Source organism: Podarcis erhardii, assembly GCF_964252035.2.
Source record: "Podarcis erhardii genome assembly, chromosome: 6".
In the NCBI taxonomy this organism is placed as follows: domain Eukaryota; kingdom Metazoa; phylum Chordata; class Lepidosauria; order Squamata; family Lacertidae; genus Podarcis; species Podarcis erhardii.
In genome coordinates this window covers 77,164,480-77,190,657 of record NC_138510.1, presented here as the reverse complement: position 1 = coordinate 77,190,657, position 26,178 = coordinate 77,164,480, and the positions used below count along the sequence as shown (strand labels likewise).

Below are 26,178 nucleotides of genomic sequence, written 5' to 3'. Positions count from 1 at the left end.
AAATCACAAGAACCTATAATGGACTTCCCATTTAACATGTAGTTTGGGTCTTAGTCTCAATGAGCTCCAGGTTGAAGCCTGGATAACCTAGCAGAGTTTTTTTTTGGGGGGGGCAGCTTTGAGCCATTCAATTGGTCATGAGTGAAGAGGGGAGCAGCAACTTGGGAGTTCATCTAAGGCGCAAAATGCCCTGACACCAGCACTGGCTGCTTCAAATCAGTTACCTCACATCTCCAGAGCACCTCCTAGTGAAAGAAGCCCTTTAACCTACAGAGAGCAAAATTTTCACATGATCTGACAGCAGCAACACAGCCTCCCCCAAGGAAGCCAAACAATGCTTGAATTTCTTACCTCTTCACACTCTGCTCCATGAAATACCACCAGACTATCACATTCTCTGCATTTAGATGGAGCCCTCAGCTTCCGCAGTTTGTGGGTTTGTGCTGCCTTAGATAGAATCGTGTTTCGAAAAGGTCCAGGTGAACTGGTCATTTCAGATGCTAGATCATTCAAACCTTAGAACACAAATTCTGTTATTAGCTCTTTAATGTACTAAGGGGGGGATGGCATAATAGAAAAACAAGTTCTTTATAAACTGAAATATGTTTATTGGTTACATAAAACTACACCCAGGGATCACTATTGTAAGAATATACAATACACAGGCTTGCCTGTGGGCCATTTTGACAGGTGAGTGGGGCCTCCATCTGTCACTCCTTTGCAAGCAGTGACAGCAGTGAAATGGTCGTTGACTGTACAGCACTACCTCTGACTTGTATATTTAAAAAAGTGTACCAAGGGAAATAAAAAAGACATCTTTGTGTGGGTACGTACACACTCACACACACACACTTTTCTACCTCCTAATATATTTGCATGTTTCCATTCAGATACTCTGAAATGAGGCCTTAACATGAGACCATAATCCTGAGCATGCATGTAGAAGATTGCAGCCTTAGAAGGGCTGAGGAACAATTTGAATCATTTAATAATTATATGGAATAGCTCCCAATCTTGTACTTCTGTTTTTTTGGGGGAAAAATAACCTTTGTCCAGTCATGCATTTCTACAAGCTCAAACATATGGTGGGCTTTGAAGTTTCCTGCCAATGCATCATGCAAGCCAGAAGAGAAGCTGCTTACTACTTTCCACTCTGCTATCAAGCAGGCATTTAGCAGAAACATTGGCATTATAACTAAGCAGTTAAGCCTAAATTTTTCTAAACTGGAGAAAAGAGTTCCAGTTCTTAGTGTATGTTAAGCTGAGAGGATACGCTAATCTACTTCTTTGATCCGACGAGGCAAACATTCCAATTATCTCTGGTTCCCTACTCTCTTTTAACAAAACTCAGGGAAGGGCATCCAAATATGATTAATACCATGAAGCCTACTTGCAGCAAATTATTAATTCAATTATGAAGATACATTACCAGAGTCTGAAGGTGAAGGTGGTTCTCTTTCATCAAGATCATCCGCAGATGACATGGTACCAGTAGATGGTGTCCGGGGGAGCCTTCTTTTAAAGTCCCCTATGAAAGAGGCAAGGCTTTTTTCAGACTTTAAAAGAAGCCGCCTATTTAATTCTATCTATATATTTATTTTAAAATTATATACTGCTTGAATGTAAGAAAACCTCTAAGTAGTTTACAAAATATATGAAATAAAACATTGAAATTCTTTACAAAAGCAGTTAAAAACAAGTATATAAAGGCATTCAAAAGATTATTATAATTTGACTAGGCCATAAACGCCAGGGGCTAAAAAAATCCCACTATCTCAGTGCTACTCTCTGGACTCTGTCTCATAGGTAGGACAGAAACCACTGTATCACAGTGCCCCCTATTCCTATGGTAAGTGGTATCAAAAGCCACAGAAAGATCAAGAAGCAAGAGAAAGGGAAAACTCTCCTTGTCCAGCTCTCTGTAAGGTCATCTGTTAGGGAAATTCAGTCCTATGACCAGGTCTGAACCCAGATTGAAACAAATCTAAACTATCTGTCATCCAAGAATGCTAGGTGATACCCTACCACAACTCTCTCCACTATTCCCCATCCCCTAAGGGGGTATTTGCAGCTGGTTGATAGTTATTCTAGTCCAAGAGGTCCAGGGCTGGTTTCTATAGGAGAGGCCACATCCGCAATTCATTCAAGGCAGAAAGTATGACCTCCTGCAACTCCATCTCCTATATTTAATAAGCCAGGTGGGACAGGGGTCAAGAGGGCATGTGGTTGGGTGTGTGACCATCAGCACCTTGTCCACATCAGCTGCCTGCATAACCTGAAACTGATCCCACAACATATCACTGATCTTGGCATTGGGTACTTCATCCGGAACTGCGACAAATGAAGAGTCAAGTTCACTCGAAAGTCATGTGACTTTATCCTCAAAGGGTGTAGTCAGTTGGTCACAGCAGACCCACAATGGGAGTCAGTAACTTTCAGACAGTTCACAATAAAACTGTCAACCAGCTACTAGAGGAGGTAACGCAAGCTACAAAATTAGCATTCTTCGCAATCTGCATTGCCACATAGTAGGCATGATTATGAGCACTAGCCAGTGTTCAGTTGGATTCAGAATGAGACTTGCCCCACTTGCACTTTAGTCTTCACGTGATTTTCCATAGCCCAAAGCTCCCCAGAATACCAAAGATTCTTCCAGAGCATTCAGGAACTCCTCAGGTTACATCAGCCTCTGAGGGTGGGCCATCCGAACGAGCCCACCACCCTTACAGGGAGGGAAACTGTCACCACTAGTTCGAACTTTACCAGATAATGGTTCAACTATGACAAGGTTACACACACACACACACACACACATACCACCCAATCTATGGCCCATCCCTTATATCACTTGGCGGTAAAAACAACTTCAAGGTTGTGCCCTGCGCAATGTGCTGGACTGATGACCAGTTGACACAGCCTCATGGCTGTCACCAAGACCATGAAGTCCCAAGCTGGCCCAACTGCAGTCTCTGTGGATATTGATGTCACCCAAGTCTATTGTCCTTGGGTCCTCCAACGCCACACCAGAGACCATCACAGCCAACTCAGAGATGCTGCTGGGTAACAGGGTAATTAATAAATTAGAAGCACCCCCAGTCCATTTCTCTAACCCCAAACCAATGCAGACTCTCTAAGTCCATCCCAAGAAAATGAAGCTTTCTGGGAAAAGAGATGGTGCTTCTATGGATAATAGCAACGCCACCACTTGACCCCCACAGTCAAGCCTGGTGCTGTATTGACTACCAAGATAGGCACAGCTAAGTCAGGTCAGGGCCACCCAGCTTACCCATCCCAGTTTTGGTTATGCACACTAGGTCAGCCCCTTCATTCATGATAAAATTGTGGCTACACATGATCAGCGTGGACTAGCCTGGCCTTCAACAACAGCACTACTAGATCAGAGAGTGGGGCAACGACAATGGAGGACAGGGGCCAAACATGTAGCCTCTGCCCCAGATGGTAGTCTGTCAGTCCACTCCAGTTATGCCTTCCCCTGCCCACTGCCGCTGAAACTGGAAATTTCATCCAATAGATACTATTTATTAGTGTTAGAAAATTAATATTCTCTGTACCTGGGCTTGCAGATGGAGAGTCTACAGACCGTGATTCACTGCTTCCTCCCGCACTTTCAGAATCACTGCACATTCCTCCACTCTGGTTACCAACTGACCAGGATCTGAATGGTGGGGGGCCACGCACAGCTGAAAGAAAAGAAAAAGAATGAACTCAAATGGTAAAATAAAATATTAAAGTCAACCTTGTACTATTAAATTACAAGCATTTCAACAATTTTCTACTTTTGCTGCTTGGTTTGTGCTGGAAGCAGAACAAACTTATTCAGCTTCTAGTCATATTTTATCCGGTTTGCCAAAATAAGTACTGTTAAAATAAAAAATCAGTGAAAAATAAAACAAAACAGAAAGCAAAACCCCAATAACCTAAAAAGTTTTAATTTAATTATGATCTTTTGTTTATTACAATAACCATCTGAGTACTGGCAATGGGTTACTGTAATGACCTTTAAAGGAAGACTACTTTACCATGAAGATTTAGAAACCTACTAAAATATTACCAGAGACATCTGTGGTGCTTGATGATCTTTTTTCTCCAATCTTTTGAGATCGATGACAGCTTGGACTTGTGATGTCTTCTAGTAACTGAGCGGGAAAATCTCCTGAGCACTGAGATAAATTTCCTTGTGATGCATGGACATTGTTTGATCGTTTACTGCAAACCCTGGGGAGAGGAAAACACATTTTTATTTTTGGAAATATTCACCCCCTAGCAGGCTCCAAGGCTCTTTGCCTGCCCCCATCTCCTGAATCGTTCCCACAGGACAGTAGATAGTAGATGGAGGGGACAGGTTAGTCCAACTAGAGCATGTCCTGAGTTGGATTTTGTGCTTTTTTACCTTGTTTTGAAATGAAGTGAGTGTATGTGTTTGAACAAAGAACAAGGGCATATCATATTTATTAGTTAGTTGTGGGACTCTCTGTGGTAGGATGAAATTTGTTTCATCCAGTATTTTATTTTCAAATGTAAGCTTTTGGTGCTTACAGCATTTATCCATCAGCAGAGTAGATTGATTCAGTTTGCAGTTTAGGTGTAAGGCATACCAATACTGCACGGGACTTTTGTAATTAAGTTGTCAAATGCAACTTCCACTGCCTTCTTATATTTGCACCCTAATTTTAGATAATAATAATAAAAAATCCACAACATCCAAATACAGAAAGAGCTTATTAGTCATGATCAGCAGCAGGAAGTCTATGCTTAATCAGCTTTTCTCCTCTCAGCACAACAGAAGGTGCCCATGTCTCCCTAAGTAATAGCCTTAACAACTTAGTTATCTATCATAATAGTAATTTATCACGAGAGAGCTCAAAACAAAAGACTAAAATAGGTTCTCTCTTTGGATGACTTAGTTGAAGTGCATGTGAAAGCCCCTTTATCTCTGGAAATGTTGGAGCATAGATTTAAAACAAATTAATGACAGGCAGGAAGTCTACAGACAAGTATCCCAAGACTAACTTTTAATTTCTTGGCTATTATTACCTCAAGCTTTAAGTTAAGAACTTTTGAAAGAGTTACATTTTCTTATATTCAGCGTTTTTGAAACGGAAAACATAAAATGAGAATTTAATCAAGTTCCAAAGCTGACTTAATACTGATATTAAATGTTGCAAAAAAAAGTTTTTATAAATAAAACATTTCCAGGCTTTTTATGAATGTCTTGCAGAGGTTAAGCAGTATAAGAGCCCAGAGGCCTAACTTCGAATACTGCTTCCATCATTCTACCCTCTTATTTCCAATACTCAGACAGGGAACGTTGCTTATGTAATCTAAATGGCACCACCCATGCTCAAAAGAGGAGGTTATCAGCAGACTTCTGGAAACCCCGAGGTTTAATGTACAATATTTTTTAAGACAAAGTAGCCTTTAGGGGTGAACCACCAAAACATCTCAATGAGGACTGAGCATCTTCAACAGCCATAGAATGCTGACTTTCTGGTGGGAGGAGGACGACTGGAAAATGGGGAGAGAGGATGTAACAGAATGCAGTATCCTGACCAGGAAGTTTTCATGCTGCAGTATTTTTTGTTGCAAGTCCCACTTGTCCCAAATTCTCATGCTCAGCAACAAGAATAGACATAGTGATAAGCATCAACTGTTGCCGCAAATGGCTGGACAACGAACTTAAGTGAGAGCCAAGAACTTGTGCAAGCTGAGGTACCTTCTCCATATCTTTCTTTTTTTGGCTAAATGGGGAAAAAAATCCTCAGCAAAAAACAACAACAAATACTAAACTCTGCTCTACACTATGAAAAGTCACCTGTCTTTTAGGACCCATTTCCATTCATTTTTCAACAATGCCTGACTTATTAAAGTAACAAGTTCTTTCTCTCTTTTATTTTCTATCTACATTCCTCTAGCATTTTGTTCACATTTGCTGCCAAGTAAGCAAAGATGGTATCTGAGCTCTCACCCTCCAACCTGGGAGCTCTGAGTTTCAAAGGAACCTGATTCAATGGGAACATCATCTTTTGGCAAATTCTTCACAAACTCTGAGAACTTCTGTCCTGGGTCATAAAGCTTGGCACTCTCACAGAGGGACTGACAGTTAACTGGTAGAGACACAACCTGGGCATGCTGCATCTGGAACAGGTTAACTGTTGCCTGGGTGGAACAAAAAGATATTTGAAATAGAGTTATTTCAAGAAACAAAGGTTTGAAATATTCCCCGCATCTCTTAAAACTTACAAAAATAGGCCACAAATGATTTTTTTCAGGTATTAAAAAACAACAACTAGCCTGTATGTCACCTATCACAATTACAGCTTTCTGTCATAGTTTGCTCAACTTTTCTTAAACTTCTCCATTTCCTTTCTGTCAGTATACTTAGGTTTCAAGAAAGCATGTGGATGCAAGATGTATTTATAGTTAAACCAATCTCTGTTTTGTGAGACTGATGGATAGAAGTCAGTGAAAGTGTGAATTTTGATTGCCTGTAGTGGTACTGGGTTTGGATCCAAAGAAGCATGAGTGTAATTCTGCTTACACAACAGGTTGTTCCCACCAAAGCTTGCTTAAGCCCCCTAAATGCCTGAAAAAACCCTTCCTAGGGTTTGGGAGACCCTCTAGCATAGCATGGGATGTAGGCACAGGGAGCTGTAATGCGAAGAAGAACTGGTAGAACTCATAGAAGCCACTTTGCACAAGTGAAACTGCATTTCACTCATGAAAGAATTGGTTTAGATAGAAACCAATGCTTTTTGGAAACTTTACTTAATCAGCAAGACCAAAAAAAGAAAGAAAACTATAAAATGTTGAAAAACTAAGTCTCTTGGTATTCAGAAATCTGAAAAGAGAATATAAACAAATTGCAGTGTTTGTAGTTGTTACACAGCAGTCTGACTAGAAGCCTCAAGCTTCCATATTTAGAAATGTGATATGGACCAGCCTCTCATCCAAGATGCTGCTTAGGTTGCCCCCCATTTATTATAAAGTTAAGGATAAATATGCAAGGCATAGCTGCAGAACAAATTTAATGCTAAAATTTAATGCCCTTCCATTTCGGTATCATCCACATTTACAAAAAAGCTGTGCCCTTCAATTCAACATAAGTTGATGCATGTCTTAACAGACAGAATGCATCATAGTACAGTTCATCCACTAAAGTTAAATAGCAAGTATGTATACAAAACAGATTTATCATCTAAGATTCTAGGCCTTTCTTCCCAAAGACAAATGGACACTTTATACTAATACACAACCTCATGAACTCTTCTGCTTGTTTTCCTTTTGTCTGCCTTCCATGAATTGCTTGCTATAATTAACAAACTAAGTTGTTGGGTTTGTACTTTTGTCCTATGTTATTCTTTGCTTGTTTTTTTTTCTTGTCTTTCCTTTGAAAAAGAGCTTAATAATAATAATAATAATAATAATAAAATAAGCTGTGGAAACTTATGTTATCTAGATAGATATTCCAATTTATGAAATAAATAACTTCATGGACAAACCATTCACAAACATCTTTTGCCACATGTTGTGTGAAGCTTGTCTAGTTCCTGAGATGCTTTGCAGCACTATTTAGCAATTCAGAGTGCTTGACATCATAGTACCAGGAAACCACTCAGTTCTGGATAGACTTCAAAAATGGGGTGCTAGGAACAATAGTATTCTATTTAATCTAATACAAACTATTATCAATCAATTCACAGAAGCTTTAAGTCAAAGGTAAGGCAGGCCAAAGCTGCAGCTGTATTTCCCCCCACTTGCCACTTTATGAGGTAAGGCTCTGAATGTTGGCTCACTGTTGTTTCAAGATAAAGGATCATGAAGAGATTCTCTACTTAGTACCAATGCACATAAAGAAAAACCAATGAATCTGGCATTTCTGATCTCCGACTCACAGTGGAAAAAGCAGAGAGCAGGGGATGCACAAGACAAAGGGTTGCTGCAGCTCTTTCAGCACTGTGGAAAACCATTGTTCCCCATTACCTCTGAACTAGGCAAGTGGCTCTGTTTAGATAGTTCTCCAGACTACTTTTAAAAATTACTAATATACTGAATGAAACAATCATAGAGACACCATTAAGACAGTTCTGCAAACCACGGGTATGGAGGATGAGCAATGAGTCATGGACTTGCCTGTTTCCCCTCTCTGCATGGCTTTCCTATCAGTTTCCTGTTTAGCATTAACCGTGATTTTGTCAGGGCATCTGAACTGGCATGCTATAATTGCTGAGTCTTCCAAACCAGAATATGAAACCATGGTTTGAAGTGGGTTTCCAATCTTGGGTTGGAGACCGACCACTAAGCACAGCATTCTAAGTCAAGCAGCTTGGCAAACTATGGTTTGTGCTAAAACAATAAATGTAGAAGAAGCATGGGTTGTTCATGATCTACTATTACACCACAGCTTATAGGCTGGCCCAAATAAAACCAATATGATTGCTTTAGTCAATATACCAGCAGTGTTGGCCATAATGCTTCAGAGATATATATCAAATCATTTTCACACATGATATTCCAACAATAATGATTTTCTTCTAGTCTAGAACACAAGGAACACATTCTTACAGCTTTAAGTGTGAGGTCACACTGATAAACAAGTTCCCGTAGCTGGGTTAAGACATCACTTTTGAAATTTTCTAGATCATTTCGTTTTTCTTCAACTTCAGCCATGCTGGCTTTTAAATGTTCATTGGCTTCTTCAGCCTACAACAAATTAAACATGTAAAGAATGAGTGATGGTGAAGAAACTTCCTATTAAACTACCTGAAGAAACCCTACCTTTAGCAGTCCACAATAAAAGCACTTTATAATTTCATAAGTACCAGCCAACATGTCCTATGAATCACATATTTCCAAGAACTAGTGTAACACTGCATTTCATTGCTAACATATCTAAAGAAGTTTTCTTACCTTTAGGAGAGCCTCCTCTTCAAGTTTTCGTTTTTTCTCAAGTTTACTAACATCTTTAATGATACCCCCATTGGAGGTCAAATGCTCCTCTTCAGCACGAACAGTTGATGATTTTGCCTTTTCATATTCATCTTGCCGCTGAAGATATAATAGCTTTGCTTTTTTAACAGTGGATTCCAGTTCCTGCTGCTCATTCCAAAAGAAAGCATCTCAATATTAGCAGTTTCCATGTTGTAGAATAGTGAAATGCGACACATTATATTCTAACTCAAAGCTTGTTAATCATCATCATCATCATCATCATCATCATCATCTTCCAGACATTGAGCTGTGGGAATGGTAGTATGGGAAAGAATAGGAACTGGTGGCCTTTATGCCATAAATGTGAAGAAAATTGTAACTAGTGGGTTTTTCTTTCTTTTTAAAAAATATGTAAACTTTTTCAATGAATTACAGTAAGTAATGTATGCTGAATGCCTATATTGTATGTTCTGCAGGCAAGTTTGGAAGTTTAGAATTTCTATCTGAAACAAAGGGTGATGCCCCACATAGTATGAGTGAAGTCTTCTCATGCAATGGGGCTTCTCCTCCTGCACCTCCCTAAATCAGCTCCACAGGTTCCCCAAACCTACAAAGCAGATTTTGGGGAACACAGGGGGATGTTGGGGGAAGAAGATTTCCATTGTGCAAGCAGATGGACATCCCTGAATGCCCCCCCCGCAATATATTATGTTCAAATATACCAACCATTTTCTTTTGTTCTCGTTGCCAAAGCTCCTTGATCTCCTTCCTTTGTTTATCCAGTTCGCTTTTCCTTCCAAGGAGTGGCTACATGAGAGAAATCCAATGACTGTGTAAGGAAAGGTCAATGACTAAAATATATATGCCTGTGAGCTATGCATGTAAAAACGCTTTTAAATAGAATTGGTTTTACCTGAACAAATTTATTAGTTTGGAGAGCTGATGCCGTTTGTTGCCAGAGCTGACTGTTCTCTACATCATTTTGGAATGCATTTATGAATATTGATTGGAATGGCATGTAATCCTGTAAGCCAAAACATGTAAATTAGTAGAGTATCCTTCTAGGTCAAATTCTCCCACTGATTTAAGTGGAAAAAGTGCTTTATACAGATCCGTGACAAAATTAAGTTGTTATATTACATCAATACCCTTACGTAAACCTTCATTCTATTAAGACGAAATGTTCAGTTAAAAAAAACCTAGTTCCAGAGTTGCACTTGTAACAATGCATAAAATATTGTAAAACAAAAGAAAAAAGTTTGCTTAATTTTTCTTACTTTCAAGTAGCAAAAAAATAAGCCAAAAGAATATTCATCAGAATTTAAATAGAAAAAAATACAAATAAAGGAAACAGCAAAGAAGAATTCAGTGGAACTTCCATAATCAACAGAAGTGTGTGTTATTAACAGTGCATTTTTATTAAGTGAACACTCACCTGAGGGCCAACAATAGCTTTAGTTGTTTCTGCCATTTTTGCCAGGCTTTTAGCACATTCCATTTCTGTAGGGAAGGAAGACCAGTTTCACGTAGTGAGTGAGAGCAGTAAGAGCAAGCATAAACTTCTCTGTAGTCTTCATTTAACAGTACACAGACACTATTTTGCTACAAATATTTCAGTCACAGGAAACAGGCAACAGTTCCATTCATTTCAGTGAACAGCTACTAATTTAGAAATCACATTACTGACAGTCTGTAGCACAATCCTGACAACAGATTTAATTCCATCATGACAAAGCTCATTAGGTGCCAGAAAGAACCACTCACCCAAATTAAGCTTTTTCTCTACCCATGCAACTATATCCTTCGTGTATTTTGACCATGCCTTAGCATAGGACAGAGCTGATTCAATTCCATTATCGTTCCTTAGGAGAACGCTATCAATCTCTTCAGCTCTAAGGTGCCCTGAAAATAAAATGTCAAATGCAAAAAAGTGAATTTTAGACATGACCACACAGCAACAGCACAGCTTGTATCAGCCAACTGTGGAGACTAAAGCAGCTCTGATCTTGAGATTCTCTTTAAATGCTAGTTGACACTAAATTGAACTGACAGGGCCTTTAGAACAAATTAAAGGGTCACAGAATTAAATCTTAACAAATCATATGGCCAACATAAAACTTTCTTCTGTAATGAACTAAACAGGAAAAAAATGTATAAATAGCTGAAGTTCATGCTACAACTTCCAATAACACATAGGTTTTGTGATTTCAGTGGGGCTAACTTCAGTTCTAAACACACTTCTGTTAAATACCAATAGTTTCCCCCATAGTAAAAAAAGAAAAGAAAATTTTAAAATTTGATTATTTCTACATTATTTCTACATGTCTAAAAACATAACAGAGACAAAAAACACTGTATGTAATGCTTACCTGTCCCTTGTACGTCATCCTTTTCGTGCAGTGATCCCCCGGAATCCACAGAAAGATTTTCAAAAGACTAGCATTCAATAAAATGCAGCCTGTTAGCATCAGCTAAGCAAACAGACGATTAAACACTCAACATATACTAACTATGTGGCGTTTTTCAATACTAACATAGCAAGAGAATGGAGTAGAATGCACTCCTGCCCAGTAACTCCGTTCCCTTTTAAATTTACAATGGTTGAAAAAGGCAAGACAATTTAGGTACTGTAGTATAGAAAGCCTTTCAATGTGTCAAACATTTGCCTTTTAAATCTTTGATGGAGCTGGTTACTTAACAAAATTAAGTTAACTATTCCCCCTGAATTCCCCCGAACTATTCCCCCTGAAAAAAAATGGCTAATTTATGAATGAACTTGATGCATAGTCAAAGCATGACCCCAAGTGTATTTTAAACTTTGCACAATATTCCTGAAAACATATTTTCAATTCAATAGCACAGTACCCTGTCCATTCAAAGTGGATGGAAAGGAAGCATTGTTGCCATTTTTCTCCATCAGAAAGAAAAATGCCCAAATGTCCATAATGGTGTAAAAGCGAACAGAACCTCCCCCACATCCAAAAATAATAAATAAAAAAAATTGGAAAGGAAAATACAAAATTGGACAAAAAAGTTTATAAAATGCCCATAGGTAACCTTACCAACATGCACTACAATTTAAAATTAGACTTTCTAGCTCATATGAATCTGGACAATGATAACAGGCAAAGTCTATTAGGCATAAGAAAAAGCTTTAAAAATGTTCAGAATATAAGGCGGGCACTGGGAATGGTGTTAACAGCGTCATTGTCACAAAAATTCAACACGTGTTTGTTGCGCATGTACAAACACATTTTACAAAGCATCCCAAGAGCAATAAATATAGGTACAAGTAAAAGTATTCTATTTTCCCAGGAAAAAATGTACTGCAATTTCTATGCTTGCACAACAGATGCCAATTTTGGCAAAATGGTATGTGGACTGGGTGCAACAAATGAAGCATGGACATGCCTCAGTGGAAACAAAATCCGGTTTACATACAATGTGCCAATTGCTTGCAAGTTAAGCATATTAGAAATGCTTAACTTCAATTACACACCCCTTTCAGTCAATCAAGGAAGCTCTCAATGTGACAGAAGGTAAAAAGATTAGCTTCTCCTCTATCAACACACTGGAAAACTGGCTGGCAACAGGTGATATTTTCAGAGAGCTGAAGGTGATATGATGGAAGCATCGCTGCATGCTGTATTTTTAGCACATTCTCTTTGGGGTGCTTCAAAAAGAGCCAACATAAAATTGCAAAATTTGTTTGATGAAAGATTGCAGTGGGACAAAAGAAAAGAATGAGAGGCAATGCCTCCAATATTACCTTCAACTCTTAAGAAAGTAGCCTATTAGGAACATGATAAAGAAAAAAGATGGCTGCCTCATAAGCACATAAGGGTAGCCATCAAGGGTAGACTTCAGTAATCTTTCGTAATATGGTGCCCTGTGCAAGGCCAAAAATTAGAACCCCCAAATGGATCTTCTCAATTTTGCAGAACTGCCTGCACCACCCTATCAACACTTGTTTAGTAAGATTTTCTGCCAATGACAGAGACCACATTGCTTATACCATTCCTCTAATGTTCCTTGAGACTTCCAGTTTTGTTTTGTCCCCCCCCCCAAAAAAAAAATCAGTTGGCTTGCTGCAACCAAGGTTTTAAAGTGGTATCAATAGGACAATACAATAAATGAGCAACAATATAAATTAAGCCTAGTTAACTCTGGTAACTAGTGCAAGTGGCACAACACAGGTGTAATATGCTTTAGCTACCTGGCCTCCCATCAGTTGGGTAGCCATATTTTGTACCAGTCAAAGCTTCAGAACTATTGTTAAAGGCAGCCGTACATAGAGTGTGCATGGATAACTGGATGTCACTAGTGTGCATGGATAACTGAAGTAAGATCCATTCTCTCCAGACAGGGCCTCAGCTAGCGAGCCAGGCAAAGCTGGTAAAAAGCACTCCTGGCCACTGCTAGCACCTGAGCATCCCCAGTTAGCATCATCCATGTTCACTACCAAACTGCCAGCTCTTCAGGGATCCACAACCCCACTTAGGACTAGTTGCATATCTCTATCTGGAGGAATCTGTTTCCCCAACCACAGTATCTTCATCTTACCTGGATTAAGCATTGACTTAATTTACCAAGTATCATTAAAGCAGCTGAAGCACAAGCAGGGCTTGAAAGTTACTTTTTCATACAATTTGACACAGTAATTAATTTGCAGCTTCCTACTTCGGGTCTGCTTGGCATATATATTTACATCTAGGAACTACTTATTAGTTCTTAGAAAACATTAGTTTTAGATGTTCATTAGTGTATTTCTACAACAACAACAACAACAACAACAACAACAAAACCATTTTAAACTGATCCTGCTGGATAGTAAAAAAAATAATGCTCTCTTCTATAATATTACTAAAGGCAAAATGTATTTTAACAACTTAAAAAAAAATATTCACCCTACCTGACTTTGTCGAGATACGGGAAGACCCAATGTTGAGCTATTATCCACATCTCCCATAAGGAAGTCTGAAACTCTGCCATGAGAACCAGAAGAAAATTCACTCATGCTTTGCCCTGCTATACAAGAACAAAATGTCTACCTAATACTCAGAATAGACAACCACATGGGAATGTTCAGTGTTTATTTAAGGCGTCCTCTGCCTGTAAAAGGTAAGTAAAAAATAGATACAAAACCTAGATGTGGAACTATTTTACTACAAATTATTTTGAACACTGGTAGTTCAAGATTTGGTTCACTGAAATTAGAGTCAACCAAACTGAGAAGACAAGTATATTTTCCAGCCATTGGGTAGACATGGAAAGCATTCAGCTGTCATGTTAAACTATGGCTCAGTGAGATATGAGCGAGCCTGGCTACCTCCCAGGCTCATATGCTTCCCCTCTCCTCATGCTGGGCAGCTGGGAGGAGTCTGGAAGCATCTGCTTTATGACACTGTCTAGCGCCATCAGAACCCAGAACTGTGATTAACATTAACTATGGTTCAGAGGTTCAGAGGTCACAGTTTGAAATTGGTCTGCTTGAAAGTAATCCAAGTAAACCTCTTCCACGTAAACCTCTTGTACAAGAGGAGGGCAGGAGAAGCACGCAAGTGTGTGGGGGAGACTATGCTCTTCAGTATCTTGCATTAGCATGTTTCTACAACAACAACAAATTCACTTTAAATCATTGTTCAGTAAGATGTCCAAACACAACCATAGTTTCTTAATTTCCCCTTAAGGTACCTTCGCAATTACTGGAGCAAATAGGCAGAGCTACTGTGGGAAATGATTATGAAGAAGCAGTCACAAGAAAGGAATGGACCAGAACACAATGAAATTAAGTTTCTCAGCTAGAGTACTTTACAAATACCCATTCTTTCTCATATTGTAAGAGCAGCATCTACGTAGTCCAAAACAGTATTGGCAGGGGGACAAGTAAAGTATAGACCAACAAATAGACAAAAGTGTCACATTGCAGCAGAGTTCAAAGAAGGTGACACTAAGGTGCTTCAGGAAACAAACTGAACAGTTACCGTAATTATTTTTTACTCACATGTTGCCAAATGTGAATGCCAGTGTGTCAATAGAAGAGAATATCTCACTTAGGACTTCTCGCTTGTTTTCTTCATTAACTTCCTTGAAGTTTACAGCTAAGGAAGAAAACAAAGAAGAGTAGATTAATCAGATTTTACTTTCACAGGCCATGAAACTACTTCCAAGTCAAACCACAGGGCTATCTATATAACCTGTTGAAGTAATAATTATGGGGAACATAGAATATCTATAAATTTGACAGTAGCATCTAGGTACCCAAATATTCATTAAATGCAGTATACTGATATTATAAATTCTATCTCAGTACCTCTGAAGCTTGCTTTCTACAATTTTAAACTACATTTACCTACCATGAGACCCTCTTCAGGAATGCCATGTTAAAATGACTGTGTATGAAAACTGACAATGTAAAACAATGTTAAGTTTCTGCGCTTACAAAAGCTGCTTAAGGACCTGAGAATTCTCTACATCTCATGACAAGAAGGGAAGTATAACAAGTTCCCTTAGCAAAAGACTTAGATGTGGTAACTGTTTTTCAGAGATAGGAAAACAAAATATAACCTCCATAAAGGAATAATACCCCATAATAGATCAGACTAGTTAGGGCTACACCAGACAAGATTATGGAAATCTTTTTCTTTGCAGGAATTACAGAGTAGGATGGGAAGAATGGCTCATTTGGATTGGTACTGCATCACACAGGGAGCAGGATCAATCCTTTCCCTTTGTGCTATTTACCTAATAGAAATCATACAACCTCTCTCCTAGGCATAAATTTCTATTCATCCTATTCCTTCTTTCCTATGCACTTAACCAATTCTTGCAGATTTTTAATGCATTAAATGCATCTAAACTGTATCATTTCCCCTAAACTATGCATTTTGTCTACATTATTTCCCTAAAATATGTAGTTTTGCATGTTTTCAATTCACATACCCCTAAAATACACATTTTTTGTACACATTTCCCCAAAAATATGCTTTTGTGCATATGTTTTGAAGCAAAACTGCATGGGGAAATTCGGAGAAGTGCATAATCTGACTGATAACCACATTCTGATCTACAAAAAAAGTCTGGGACTGGCAATTAGGGTGGCTAATTAAAATGTGGACCAAATTCATTTTTTCCATCTGTAATCTCTCTTTCTCAAGCTGCTATTTGCTCTATTGTGGAAAATGTAGAGGCACAGTCAGTGTCACTCAAAGCAGGGTAAACAGCAGCTTTGGTGTGTTCAGTTTACATCCCAATCATTTGCTATTGACCAAAATTTTAAGGATACTAGAGATGCAGTCCCAGTCCCATCACCTCATCTAGTTTAGCCCTAAGATTCATTACTACTAAAATGTTGATACCTAGGAAGATTGGCACATATGGCACTCCTCAAAACAGTTTCCATTTTTCACAGATAGCTGCTTGAAACCAGTTTGTTTGCAAAACAGTGGGGGCTGGGGGTGGGCAGCATACACTTAGAATTAAGGAACAGGGTTGCTCTAAGCACATGCTCTGTTCAGGAATTTTATTTCAATACCATAACAAAGTTCACAATCCTTTTACACAAGAGTTCGCTCCTGATTCTCCCCCAGCAATATTTCTTCATTTCAAAAGCCTAATTTAGAAGGGAGAATGTTATTTTTATGCTAGTGCTAAATGGGAATTGGAATCCTTACTGATCTATCTCAAACCATTGAGTGATCTACCAGCCGATCTCCGTGTACTTTCTCCCACTTCTGCTTTGCAGAACCTCTTACCGATCACAGTAAAATGAACCAGTTGGAATCAAATCCTAATCTTCAGTTCAATTTTAAAAATGAAGTATAGAAGAAAAATCATTGGAAGTATAATTAGAAGTTAGAAATAGTAAACTTGTTAGAAAGAAATTTATTTGGAACAAGATCATGTAGCTTACATCATGAACTGTGCAAAAAACCTAAAGTTTCCTGCCAGGTGTGTAAACACAAAAAGATAACAAATATACTAAGCCGGATATTCCATTAGACTTCCTCTGTGAAAGGAAGAGTTTTTCCAGTAAATTGATACAAATTAACTCTCTAGTAATTATACAATACTATGATAAGCTAATGAGCTACTTAGACTACATGGATTTTAACAGTTAGACAGACAGATATTTTAGGTGTGGTGGAAGAGGTTTCATCACACATTCTAAGTCCTGAAAACAATGCCTCGGCATTCATTGAATATGCGCCAAAATCACTTCCGCTAAACTTTAGAATGTATGTTTGAATTCATCATAAGCATTTTAACAAATGAGTCTTGAACTAAGCAATCCTCTATTGCACTGATCATTATTTTCAGTAAGAAAAATGTAAAACTTTCAACATGCCAGGTATCATCAACTACTTTCAGTTTTGTTAAAATCACATGCTTCCCTTGTATAATATTCAAGCAATAAGCCTTCTCCTTGAGAAAAACGTATATATAACTGCACATTACAATACTCCTAACACAAATATAAATCAAGATTTAAATTTACATTAGGCAATTGGAGAAAAATTCTGTCAGGAAATCAATTTCCAAACTTCAGACAAATGGTTAACTATGAAAATTAGAAGGCCAGGAAATAAAGCAAGAAAATGCAAAGTATAATATACAATGCAAGTTGTTTAACTATTTTTCTCTAAATATATGTTGCCAGAAGAAATGCACACACTTTCCTGTTCTGGAAGCAATTCTTCATTGCTCCATTTACGACACAAAACATTTTTGGAAGTCAGTAGCAGTGAATTCAGTAACTTAGTTCCATTATGTTTATTTAGGATTGCAGCCCTATGTTCATAATCTGAAATTCCAAACAAGATAAAGATTGTACATTTATGTTTTCTACAAACAGGCAAGCAGACAAATGTAAGATATAAAGTGCAAGATTCCTACCTTCTTCCTAAAACACTTCCCTCCAAAGATTCCTATAGCCTTCCTTTCGGCCATTACTGGCACACTGATATTACTTAACATCAGCTTTGAACAGAGTCTTTCCCCAGGACATCCTGGCTGCACACAATAGCACGGACAACAATGAGTAGTAGTACTGTTTCTATGTCTGGAAATGGCAACTATCTTTGCCTCTACATTTTCAAGTGAGCACACAACTTTACAGAAATGGGAAGGATTAATGTAAACATATGGCACCAACCACCATTTAAAGAAAACAAAACCACTATTCAAAGACTTATATAACAACTTTGCATATCAATCTAAAGGGATACTTGTCAACTACGTAATAAATTTTCTAACTGTATATTTTTCTAAATATTCACTGATTTAAATGTATGTGCTATAGAATACTACCAGGTTGCCCTTTTTTTCCAGGGCAAAGACACCAGAAACTTGAGATTACTGCACTTTGCAATTGTTATTTAACAAATGTTTGTTAGTAAAGCAAATTCACATTTCTTTTGCTGACATGTTTGAAGTTTCTTAAAAGCTTCAAAATTTTGGAATCCAAGATGTTAAAAGTGTTTACATTTCCCCTAATTACATATGATTGGAGGTTGTTGTGTTTTTTTTTAAGTAACAGGATGTTTGAAGAAAAAACAGATACAAGTGGAGAGTAATGAAAGGGTGTGGCAAGGCAATGGAATTGCTAATTTTGGAACAAACCACAAGCTTCATATCATGTCTCCAAGGCCTTGTACAAGACTTTTCACTTACGTTTTGCCTTGTGATTTTAAGCTTTGGATCTCATGCCAGTCTCCTGAAAAATTTATCTCCTCATGGTATTGCAAAATGAATGCTCTCGGGAATTGCAATTTAGTTAGCAATCACTATCGTAACTCTCCCAGGCCTCTCTGTTTTAACACAGTAACCACAATACTCACTTAGGTAACCAAATGAAAGTACAAACACACTTACAGGAGATGTATCAGTTTTTTATAGTTACATTATGCTTATTATTTTACGAGAACAATTTATAAATGCAAATAGCATTTCAAAAGTGTTAATGCTGGGGCCCCAACAAAAGATAAATTTTATATGGATAATTTAAGTAGTAACAATAGGAGTTTTATCACACGTAGCTAACAGAAAAGAAGTCTACCTTGCATGCTTGAAGGCAGGCCCTGACTTCAATGTGACTAATTTTAAAACTCCTTTAGGAATATAGATCCAGACTGTAGACTTTATCCTTCAACAAATCTGCTACAAATGAACAGAACTGGTTGATTATGTGTAACTTTGTGTTTTTATATTGTAAACAGCTCTGTGATCCTCAGATGAAGGGTGGTATAAAAATTTAATAATTAACAACTGTTATGGCTCTTCATCTGGTCAGCTAAACAACAAAGGATGCTGCCTTTTACTGAATCAGACCATTGGTCAACCTAACTAGGGTTGCCATTTTTTGAAGAGCAAAAAAGAGGAGACATTTGCTGACTTCTACTTTTAACTATGGATCTCTAAGACAACTCTCATTTTAAATACCCCTACTATATGTAGGCTATAGAAACTGTGATATACTGCTAGTAGCAATGTTTTTAACTCTAAATAGCCCACCGGACTAGAGAAGTAGGCACCACAACTACAAATACCCATGTGACCATAACACTGGCCTACAGCCGCCGCTCTTCATTGCCCCGGGGAAGAGGACACACGCACGCTGCAGAGTGCCTCCATTCCATTCATGAAAAACGGCAGAGTGGGAGCATGAGACGTGGGGCTTTTAAAATTGTTTTTATTTTTATTTTTTAAAATCAGGTTACTATAAACAAAAATAAAAAACAACAAGCCCCCCCCCAAAAAAAAACCTGGACATTTTGCCAAATTTTAAAAATCTGCCCAGACAGAAATTTTAATCCTGAAAAAGAGGACGTGTCCTGGAAAAAGAGGACATGCAGCCACCCTAACTAACTCAATAATGTCCACACTGACTGGCAGCAGCTCTCTGTAGTTTCAAACAAGGGATGTCTCCAGACTTACCTGGAGATATCAGGGATTGAACATGGACCTTTCTACATGCAAAGCAGGTGCTCTACCAGCTGACCCTTCTATGGTTCTATTCCTAAATAGAGTAACATCTGAACTTTCTAGAGCTAGGCAAAAGTTTTGGCAGAAAGTCCACCCCCAACCCTCATAATAAAGGCTTAAAGATATGTAACTCCTGCCATCTTACTCTGTTGCTCAGCACCTACACAACGAAGCACAAGCTTGAGAGCTGGTCAAATGACATCAGCAGCAGGAAAGGAGGGCATGTTATGTCACTGTACAGATGAACTGTTATTTTTAAATTCTCTGTGCAGGACTACATATGGTACAACAGTAGCCTTGGCATTGATGTAGACTGTACTGAAGATGGTGCAGAAGACAGCAATGAGGTAGTCACGGTTTGAGGTCAAAAGGGATTGCACCTTGCAGCAACAAGGCTATAACGGTGGTAGGAGCTGCTTTCTTGGCTGTGGTGGATAGTATGGTGTGAGGTGGTTTCAAAACCATTATTGTCACTGGGTAGTGCCAGCAAGGCTCTCTCTACCCTGAAAAAGGAGATCTGCTTCAGTGGTAGCATCATGACAAGCATTTCCATCCCTGATGAAAATAAGATTCACAGTGCTAGAGCTAATGAATTAAGACTATTTTTTAAGCAGAGATGAGGAAACTTTTGAGGGGCCCAAAGATAAGATGTGAAAGCCTGACAGACACACTCAAAAACCTGGAGGAACAGTAAAAAAAAGTTATTAAATAATTTATCTTTTGGAATGTGTGAAATGCTTTAAGACACTTTTTACTCACCCCAAAAATACCATTTTTATGTAAAACAGTACACAGCATTAGAGAACAATCATTTCTTTGTGTTATAGACATATGCTTTGAGTCTCAAATATTCAAATGCAAGATGCATTTCTGAACCTAGAACACATGGTGCCCTCAAAGACATGGTTGGATTGCAACTTTTATCACCTACAATCATTGGTTCTGTTGTATGGAGCTGATGAAAATTGCAATCTAACAATATCCGAAGGGCACCATATTGGCTGCCTATGATTTATGGGGTGATACTATGTTCACGAGAGGAGCATACAGGACCTTTTTTGCTTATGAATTGCTGCTTGCTTTATTCTGGTGACCTTTAACATCTCCTGTCCCTTTGGCTGGCCCCTCTCTTGTGATCAATCTTTCCACCTCTCTCCCAATATCTGTGACATGGACAGCCTGCTACAAAATATCACAATCCTATATGCATGTCTACTCAAAAGGAAATCCCATTGGGTTCAATGTTGGCAACTCAGGCATTTACAATATTGAGGTTGTAATCCTCTGTGTACTTACCTCTTATTTCTGAGTAAATTATTTGGCTGAGTGATTTAGATGGTGCAGCAATAAAACTGCTATGCCAGAAAGTATGATTTCATGTTAAGTTATACATTTTATGTTTTAAAGCAGTAAAATAAGTTTTGGCTTGTAAAAAAAAGAAGTCACTATTGCATATATTGAGGGACGCGGGTGGCACTGTGGGTTCAAGCACAGAGCCTTGGACTTGCCGATCAGAAGTTCGGCGGTTCGAATCCCCGTGACGGGGTGAGCTCCCGTTGCTCGGTCCCTGCTCCTGCCAACCTAGCAGTTCAAAAGCACATCAAAGTGCAAGTAGATAAATAGGTACCGCTCCGGCGGGAAGGTAAATGGTGTTTCCGTGCGCTGCTCTGGTTCGCCAGAAGCAGCTTAGTCATGCTGGCCACGTAACTCAGAAGCTGTACGTTGGCTCCCTCGGCCAATAAAGCAAGATGAGCGCCGCAACCCCAGAGTCGCCCACGACTGGACCTAATGGTCAGGGGTCCCTTTACCTTTACCTATTGCATATATTTAAATTTCCCCCTAAGTTTCCATCCCCCCCCAAAAAAAACGTACTTTCATGACTTCAAAATGTATGAAAGTTCTACTTATGTTAAGTCAGTGGCAGATGATGTCATCTCTACTCTCCACCTTCTTCCTCTCCACCTGATACAGCTGGAGGAAGGGAAGGTTGCTCTTGCCAGTGGTCTTCAACTGAACTTGAAGAAAGCTTCCCCCATCCTCATTCTATCACTCCATTTCAGCTTCCATTCCTATTTTTCTCCTCCTGTTGGGCTTCCTCCAATGACATGATTTTGGCACAGTGCTGTATGTGGGTCCAAGGACCACAGACTGACCACTGCTGATCTACATGAATCCTGTGTTGTTTCGTAGTTCTGATGGCATGATGGAGACCCAATACTGATGGAGCTCCCTGGATATTTTGAGGCAGGCATGCTATTTTGGCTGCAATGATAGTAGTAAGCCTCTGGACCAGGAGCTAAGAGCCAGTGGCCCATGGGGTAGATGGAGCCCATGAAGGCTCCCCATATGGCCCATAGTATTCCCTTGCTCCCAAGCAATTTGGCTTGAAAAAAGCCAACAGAACCCAACAACAGAACCCTTCCCAGCTGCAATCTTCATTTTTAAAAAATCCCCCACTGACAATGGTTCCTCTTCATCCTGGAGAAGAGTGACTAGTGGGGTGCCACAGGGTTCTGTCTTGGGCCCGGTCTTATTCAACATCTTTATCAACAACTTGGATGATGGATTCAAGGGCATCCTGATCAAATTTGCAGATGACACCAAACTGGGAGGGGTGGCTAACACCCCAGAGGACAGGATCACACTTCAAAACGACCTTGACAGATTAGAGAACTGGGCCAAAACAAACAAGATGAATTTTAACAGGGAGAAATGTAAAGTATTGCACTTGGGCAAAAAAAAACGAGAGGCACAAATACAAGATGGGTGACACCTGGCTTGAGAGCAGTACATGTGAAAAGGATCTAGGAGTCTTGGTTGACCACAAACTTGACATGAGCCAACAGTGTGACGCGGCAGCTAAAAAAGCCAATGCAATTCTGGGCTGCATCAATAGGAGTATAGCATCTAGATCAAGGGAAGTAATAGTGCCACTGTATTCTGCTCTGGTCAGACCTCACCTGGAGTACTGTGTCCAGTTCTGGGCACCACAGTTCAAGAAGGACACTGACAAACTGGAACGTGTCCAGAGGAGGGCAACCAAAATGGTCAAAGGCCTGGAAACGATGCCTTATGAGGAACGGCTAAGGGAGCTGGGCATGTTTAGCCTGGAGAAGAGGAGGTTAAGGGGTGATATGATAGCCATGTTCAAATATATAAAAGGATGTCACATAGAGGAGGAAGAAAGGTTGTTTTCTGCTGCTCCAGAGAAGCGGACACGGAGCAATGGTTCCAAACTACAAGAAAAAAGATTCCACCTAAACATTAGGAAGAACTTCCTGACAGTAAGAGCTGTTCGACAGTGGAATTTGCTGCCAAGGAGTGTGGTGGAGTCTCCTTCTTTGGAGGTCTTTAAGCAGAGGCTTGACAACCATATGTCAGGAGTGCTCTGATGGTGTTTCCTGCTTGGCAGGGGGTTGGACTCGATGGCCCTTGTGGTCTCTTCCAACTCTATGATTCTATGATTCTAATAATGTGTTTAAAAAGTGAAATCTAATTGCTATGGGAGGGGAAGCAACATACTGCATGCATGTGCATTGCAGGGGATTGGACAGGATGACCCTTGGGGTCCTTTTCAACTGTGATTCTATGTGCTCCATGTACATATGACGACATATGTACTCTGTCAAGTCTGCCCTGTCTACATAGGTTCTACCACTTTTGTTTTGACCGTACCCACTGTTGGCATGTGCCTCTAGCTTGAAGGTTAGCCATTAGATATGTGGCTTTGAAACTGTAAGGTTCCCTACTCTTAGTCTAGGGTTGGGTTGGGTCCCCAGCTGTTTTTGAACAGTTCCTATCTTCCCTGACCAGTGGCCCTGCTAACTAGGCTTGATCAGAGTTGTAGTCCAACAACAGCTGGAGATCGAAGTTTGGGAAACCCTGGTCTAGACCCAAGAAAAGGAAAGAGCTGTCTCAATTTCTCCAGGATCAGCTAAAGGGGAAAACCAAGTCTGAGTATCTTGCAGAGGCTAGGTTGAACATGCTTATTAAATGGCACTCTCGAGAACTGGCTGATGATCAGCAAAGCTCCTGAGAACTGCAATTTGTTAATAATAGTAGTCTCACAGTTTCACAACAGTTTCACAACATAGTTGTTCTTACACTTGTGGTTTCTCTTTCCCGTCTTGAACCCAAAGTTATGCAACAACTGTTCCTCCAAATAAGCTGATAAACCCTGTACATCTAGCTTCAATCCTACACAACAATATACATACAAGTTACCAGCATATCACATATTTCAAATACAGGTGGCGACCATTCTGCACAGGCATTCTGTTCCCAGCTACTGTGTGCTTCAGCGGAGTGTTCCCCAGCCCATTACACCTTGCCCTGCCCCCATTCTGCCCTCTTCTGAGTACAAAATAACCCACGTGTTAGCAATCACGCGCCAACTGGACACGTCTTCAATGGTCGCTACCTGTACAGACATAAATCTCACTGCCTTAAATGAAAACATGCAACACAAATAGACTGGTACTTTTAATTTATAGCAGTAAATGACCTTTTTCTCACTGGGCAATTTGAGTGTATTGGTCTGAGTAAAGACTTGGATAAGCTGAAACATTAAACAAAGATCCCTCCAGAATCACTATGAACAAGCTAAGTCCCGCAGTTCTGTTGTAGTACAGAGCTGTTTAAAACAGTGTTAATTTAACTTTGTAAGCCTACAAAGTTTGCAGTCTAGCATGCACCTGCTGTGTGCTAGTAAGAGAGGAATAGCTCTATTCCTCATTTAGCAGTCCCCCACATGTCTGAGGGATTGGTTTGGGATTTCCCTCCTCTGGCAAATTATATGGTTGAGTGTCTCTGGAAGTAAATACAGGAGAAGTGCTAACAGCAACATCTGTATTACATCACAAGGCAACTTTACTTACTATATCAAGTTGCAAAAGTTCTCCTTTTCCTTACCTTTCACTTTTGCGATGACTGTTCCTGCAGCACTTAGAATATCAACTGAATTAAGACATTGGTGCTTGCTAATGATTGCCTTTAGCACACGCAGGAGTTCACCCAAACGTTCATGAACAACATGATGCAGACAATCTTGTTTTTCTGAAAAGGAAAGAAAAAAATATTTAACTATAAAAATCTACATGAAGCACTGCAAATATGTTTTACCTCTGATATCATGAAAGTTTAGTCATGTGGACCAGATCTATTTTGCCTTCATAAACTAGTTCCTGCTTGAAATGTGTAAGAAGAATTGTTGCATTTCAAACAGAGCGTAAAGAATCATTTGGGGTACAATTCTATAGTTCTTTGGAAAGGCAGCGCAGGAGTAATTGGAGATATCAGATGTATTGTTTAATAAAAACATTTCTATCATTTTTAAGAATCCCAAAACAGCATTCAACAGTAAAATAATGCAACAAAGAAAAAAAACATATCCATAAAAAAATAGAATACCATCATTACAGTACTATAGTCATTAAAAACTGGCATCAATGGTGAGCGAAAGCATTGGGCGAAGAGGAAAAATAAGCAATGGACATAGATTATTGTTTCTGCCTGCCATACTGCAGAGAGTTCATTCCACAGCACAGGTGCAGCCACAGATAAAGGCCCATATCCATGTTGCCTCAAAATGGAACTCTGCAGGTTGCAACACAACCAACAGGGTCTCCTTCAGCCACAGTAGTGATATAATGGGTCTATAGGGTGGCAGAAGCGGGGAGAGATGCTCTTTCAGGTAATCTTATATTGAGCTATTTGGGGCCTTATATGTTAATAAAATAACCTTTAACCCAGCTTGCTAACAAACCAGCAAGCAGTGCAGCTCTTTCAGCACATGTGTTATACATGCTGGGAAAGGCCCCTCACTCAGCAACCAAGCCACTTCATTCTGGGTCAGCTGCAAATTCCAAACCAGCCTTAAGGGTAGCCACACAAACTGGCGCAGTCTTGAGGTTACTAATGTATTGGTTCTAGTTGGCTAATCCTATCCAGAAACAGGCATCACTGGTGTACTAGTTGAAGCTTGTGATGAGCAGTCCTCACCACTGAGGACACTTGGGCCTCCAGTGAAAGCAATGGAACCAGAAGCATGTACTTGTGGGTCTGGCACTATTCCAGCATAAAACTTTGCATCAATCAGGCTTGAGGTCATTTAAAGAGGTAGCAGTATTTTATTAATTGCTTAAGCTGTTAGCCAGAACAATGGATCAACTCCTCACTACACAAAGACACTGAAAAAGTAAAATCAAAGGTGTAACACTCACTCTCTCTCTATATATATACATTTTA

The 26,178-nt window shown here is 39.3% G+C and overlaps 1 protein-coding gene across 4 annotated transcripts in view; it reads right to left on the bottom strand.

Annotated features, from left to right (window-relative positions):
• The window catches only part of ARHGAP29 (Rho GTPase activating protein 29), a 120,957-nt gene that overhangs the window by 8,152 nt on the left and 86,627 nt on the right, over positions 1-26,178 (bottom strand). For 3 of the 4 annotated variants that reach the window (XM_081865694.1, XM_081865693.1, XM_081865695.1), the window contains exons 3-17: positions 24,844-24,987; positions 14,954-15,050; positions 13,862-13,934; positions 11,319-11,385; positions 10,714-10,851; positions 10,385-10,449; positions 9,863-9,973; positions 9,676-9,756; positions 8,929-9,114; positions 8,584-8,721; positions 5,987-6,177; positions 4,073-4,236; positions 3,573-3,701; positions 1,430-1,528; positions 352-515 (exon numbers count right to left, since the gene is read on the bottom strand). In XM_081865694.1, the coding sequence (XP_081721820.1) occupies positions 352-515; positions 1,430-1,528; positions 3,573-3,701; positions 4,073-4,236; positions 5,987-6,177; positions 8,584-8,721; positions 8,929-9,114; positions 9,676-9,756; positions 9,863-9,973; positions 10,385-10,449; positions 10,714-10,851; positions 11,319-11,385; positions 13,862-13,934; positions 14,954-15,050; positions 24,844-24,987 (1,847 nt within the window). Of the gene's footprint in view, positions 1-351; positions 516-1,429; positions 1,529-3,572; positions 3,702-4,072; positions 4,237-5,986; positions 6,178-8,583; positions 8,722-8,928; positions 9,115-9,675; positions 9,757-9,862; positions 9,974-10,384; positions 10,450-10,713; positions 10,852-11,318; positions 11,386-13,861; positions 13,935-14,953; positions 15,051-17,844; positions 18,088-24,843; positions 24,988-26,178 lie in introns of those variants that run through there. The other variant, XM_081865696.1, reaches the window with a different exon arrangement.